Source organism: Spermophilus citellus (assembly GCF_964194105.1).
Source record: "Spermophilus citellus genome assembly, chromosome: 16".
NCBI lineage: Eukaryota > Metazoa > Chordata > Mammalia > Rodentia > Sciuridae > Spermophilus > Spermophilus citellus.
In genome coordinates, this window is record NC_138196.1 from 38,798,516 (window position 1) to 38,803,205 (window position 4,690).

Below are 4,690 nucleotides of genomic sequence, written 5' to 3' on the forward strand. Positions count from 1 at the left end.
TTCCTGAAGACAAAATTTGATTGCATGTTCAGTTTAAGCTTCTCAGTCTAAAAATGGCTATAAGGTAGTATAAAAAGTCAGCCAACTGAGTGCAATTTTTCTCTCCAATTTGGCCAAGCTATTTTGTAGAAAATATTCCTAGCTAGACTAGAAAATCTGTGGTGCCTTCCAAGGGTTCTTGCCTACCTTACTGTCCATGTTCACGTTTCAAACTGTGTCAACAGAGCCCGCACTTCAGGGGTCAGCTGCTTGGCAGCCTTAGCCGCCTCTGTGATAGCCTTGCGATACAGGCCCTTTCTCTTCTTATTAAAGCGTGACTGGAAGTTTTCTAAAAAGGGGGAGAGTTGCGAAAGAGCAAGGAAAGATGTTGTTGGAGACCCAAACCACGAAATACGGGCCTCCTGTTGGACTAAAATGCCGTGCTCACAGTTATAGTAAGAATACAGGCTGGCCACCAAGGGAAGCCATATATCTTGGCCCAAACAATGTCCCCTACACATATGGTCCTGCCATCTGGTGTGACGCATTTAGAGACGTTTTTGGAAAAGATTTTCATTTTCAAGGAATTACTGAGCTTTTTCTCTTCCTTTGAAGAGGAGGAAGTGGAGGAGGTGGAAGGTACATGCATACTGCCTGGAGGAAAATCAAAGCTTTCAGAAGAGCTACACTCAGAGTTGGAGGATTTCAAATCATCTGTGCTATCAATGCTACACACTGAAGCACTGGAAGAGTCAGATTTCTTGTGATTTAGGGTCATGTAAACAGAGATATTGCTTTTGCTGCCCTTTTTGCCCAGTGTCTGTGGTTCATCCTGCTCACCAGGTACAGGCACTTCACTTGTGTCCTGAACCCCACTGCTGGCCTCTTCAGGGCCTTTTGAGGGACTCTGATTTTCTGAAGGGGCCTCACCTGCTGAGCGGGTGGAGGTGCAGCGAGACTGGGGCTTGGGTGCCATCTTGCCACTCTGCATTTTCTCGAGTCCTGTCTTCAGAGAAGAGTCATTTTCTTCATTCCAGTACCTCTGTGGTTTTAAACGAACCCGGGGTGGAAGGGAACCTGAGCTAGGATTCTGGTATCGACTTTTGAATGTGCATTTTTGGAAGTAGAGGTTTCACTTTGCTTCTTTTGTGCCTTTTCTTTGGCAATTTTCAATACTTCCCGAGCTTTTGCATGATCCATGTTCTTACTCTGGAGCACTTTTTTAGTACTTAACTGAGCTTTCGACGTATTTGCCTGAGCAGAAACTTTGACTACTCTGCCTCTGCTGTGAGCAATATTTGAAACCTTAACCACAGCATTTCTTCTCTGGCTTTCATTTTGGTTTTTCCCATCCACTTTATGGTCAGTTTTCAGTTTTTTGTTCACAGTAGCTACACTTTCATTTCTCCGTTTTTTATCTTCATATTTAGAAGAGTCACTTGCACTACTACCTTTTCTAATTTCCTTTTTTTCAGCAACAACACTGTTTTTACACTTATCGCAGAGGACTTGTCTGGGTCGTAGTTTAATAGCATTCATTATTGAAGTGGGTTCTTCCCGGTACATTTTTCGTTTGGGTCGCTTAATTTTCCGAGGAGGAGGCTGAGGTATTGATTGGTTATATGTGTCCCTGATAAACAAAGGGGGAGGATAAGGTGCTCCTTCATGGAAGAGAGGTGGTGGTTTGGAAGTCCACAGGCTTTCAGCCAAACTCAGCTCAGGAGGTGGGACAGAAGGATCGTTGGGAACAGCACCATTCACTTCACACTTGACTTCTGTCCCTTCTTGGAATGTATTACTTTGGAGCTGCCTGGCTTCCGGTTTATCCTTATATTCCCTTTTAGGAAATACTGTCACAGGGATCCCATGGGGCCCAAACTGCTTCACCAGAATGGCTGTATATTTTTCCCACCAAAAGTAGAGCTATTGCACCATACGTTCATGGTCTCTTTTGGACAGATCCATGAGGACCCCGGAGAAGAGCTTCTCTCCGAGGCGGAACGACACGACGAGCGCGTCCTCAATGATGTGGTCCAGAGTGACCCGCACCTCCGAGCCGGGAATCAATTGCGACACCGCGGAGTCCCGGCCCGCCGGCGGCACCAGCGCCGGAGCTGTGGGCTGGGGCAGCGGCGTGTCCTCGCGCTCCTCGGGAGCCGGGGGCTGCTCGCAAAGCGGCGCTGGGGAAGGTGGAAGGTCCGGCCCTTCTTGAGACGCGGCAACCGCCGGCTCCGCCACCCGGACGGGTAGCTTCTCCTCAGCCTCCAGCTCCGGCCCCGCCGCCTCCGGGCTGCGGGCGAGCTCCCCTGGCGGCGGCGGCGGCGGCGGCGGCGGCGGGAGCGGCGGCTCGTCGGCCTGAGGAGCGGACTGCTGCCCGTCGGCCTCGCCGTCCGGCACAGACGCTTCAGTGGCCGTGACCGGGACAGGATCAGTGCCGGCCTCGCTGCCGGGGATGGGCTCCATCTCCGGCTCGGCCTCGCCGGCGCCCCCCTCCCCGGGGGACGCAGCAGTCGCTGCCTTGATTTCTATTTTTATTTCTTGTGCTTTAGAGATCTTGTTAAGGAAGTTGGTTCCTGTGCTGATATGAAGAAGTGTTGGGCCCATGTCTTCTTCGGTAGTTGCAGAGTTTCTGATCTAATTCATGGGTCCTTAATTTGCTTTGAATTGACTTTTGCGCAGGGTGAGAGAGAGGAGTCCAATTTCATTGTTCTATGTATGGATATTTAGTTTTCCCAGTACATTTTTTAAAAAAAGATTATCTTTTCTCCAGAGTATATTTTGGCTCTCTTGTCTACTATGAGATAACTGTATTTATGTGGGTTTGTCTTTAGGTCTTTCATTCTATTCCATTGGTATTTGTGTCTGTTTTGATGCCAGTACCATGATGTTTTTGTTGCTATAACTCTGCAGTATAATTTCCAGTCTTGTAGTGTGGTGCCCCCAGCATTGCTCTTTTTTGGTCAGGATTGCTATGGTTATTCTGGATCTCTAATTTTTCCATATAAATTTTAGAATTGACTTTTGTAGTTCAAGAAGAATGTCAGTGGCATTTTGATGGGGATTGCACTGAGTCTGTATGACACTTTTGGTAGTATGGCCATTTTGATGATATTAATTAAGCCTGTCTAAGAACATGGGAGGTCTTTCCATCTTCTGAGATCTTTCAGTTTCTTTCTTCAGTGTTCTGTAGTTTTCACTGTAAAGCTTTTTTACCTCCTTGGTTAGATTAATTCCTAGATTTTTTTTTGAGATTATTGTGAAAGGGATGATTTTCCTGATTTATTTCTTAGCTGAATTGCTGTTGGAGTATAAGAAAGCAATTGATTTATACATATTGATCTTCTATCCTGCTACTTTACTAAATTTATTTATCAGCTCTAGAAGTCTTCTGGTGGAGTTTTTTGGGGTCTTCTAAATATAGTATCATGTCATCAGTGAACAGGGATAATTTGACCTCTTATTTTCCTACTTGTATTCCTTTAATTTCCTTCTTTTGCCTGATAGCTCTGGCTAAAATTTCAAGGACTATGTTAAATAGGAGTGGTGAGAGTGGGTATCTTTGTCTTGTTCCTGTTTTTGGAGGAATTTTTTAAATGTTTTTCTCCATTTGGTATGATTGTTGGCCTTGGGTTTGACATATATAACTTTTATAACTTTGAGGTAAGTTCCTCCGATCCCTAGTTTTTCTAGTGTTTTAAAAATAAATGGGTGCTGTACTTTGTCAAATACTTTTTCTGCATCTATTGATATAATCATATGATTCTTGTCCTTAACTCTATTTATGTGATGAATTACACTTATTGATTTGTGTATGTTGCATCTATGGGATGAAACCCACTTGATCATGGTGTCCTGTCTTTTTAACACTAAGCATGTCTCTTAATAGGCAGATGAAGTAATAGATCAGAGGGACATGGAAACATGCAGGCTTGGTAAAAAATGACAAAATGAGTAACTGGATTAAACTAGTCAGTAAAAAAGAGGTGAGGTTGGGGCCAACAGATCAGAAGTGGATCCCAAACAGGGGAGTTCCCTTGTGATAAGACAAATGAGTTGTGGAACAATTTGTGAATAAGTTAGAAGATGACAATCTAGGTGAAAGCTAGGTCTGATGTGTACATATATAGGAATCCGAGTTTCAGAAGGAGGCACACTGAAGTTCAAATTCTATACATATCACATTTTAGCCATGAAGTTTTGCTATATTTCTAAAAGCTATGTGAACTGCAATTCTCCTCACTTGGAATTAGGTAATCAATCTTAACATACTAGATTTACTTGGCGGAATAATAAGCAAATATATGTACAACCTCATGCATGTATTAATTGATATGGTCTTTAGGTTTTTTTTCATTTCAGTTACCTTAGAACTAAAGTTTTAATATTATTCCATACTATGACATATAATTATTATTTTTCATGCAGCATATTTAATTATTAACAGCGCATTACACAGAACTGTATTTTACAAATGTATCACATTCAGGAATATAAAATGCAGCATATTGCTGTTTCATAATGATTATTAGGACAGGATTTTATGTACTATTTCACTAGAATATTAGGTAGAGCCAATTAAATTTCCTTAGACACCTTCACTCTATATTTTATGATCTTTGCTGCCATTCGGGGATAATGCGACACAACACTAGCATTGTGACGTGGGTACACCTGCAAATTTCCTGTGCAAGGTATTTTTGTGATAAACTTG

At 43.1% G+C, this 4,690-nt stretch overlaps 1 protein-coding gene across 1 annotated transcript; it reads right to left on the reverse strand.

Annotated features, from left to right (window-relative positions):
* Nucleotides 1-200: 200 nt before the first annotated feature.
* LOC308635297 (PWWP domain-containing protein 2A-like) lies at nucleotides 201-2,583 on the reverse strand (the record flags this gene model as incomplete). Its single annotated transcript, XM_081269655.1, is given in 4 exon segments — nucleotides 201-421; nucleotides 424-1,080; nucleotides 1,083-1,857; nucleotides 1,927-2,583. Coding segments are annotated over 4 exon segments (2,310 nt in total).
* Between the last annotated feature and the right edge of the window lie 2,107 nt (nucleotides 2,584-4,690).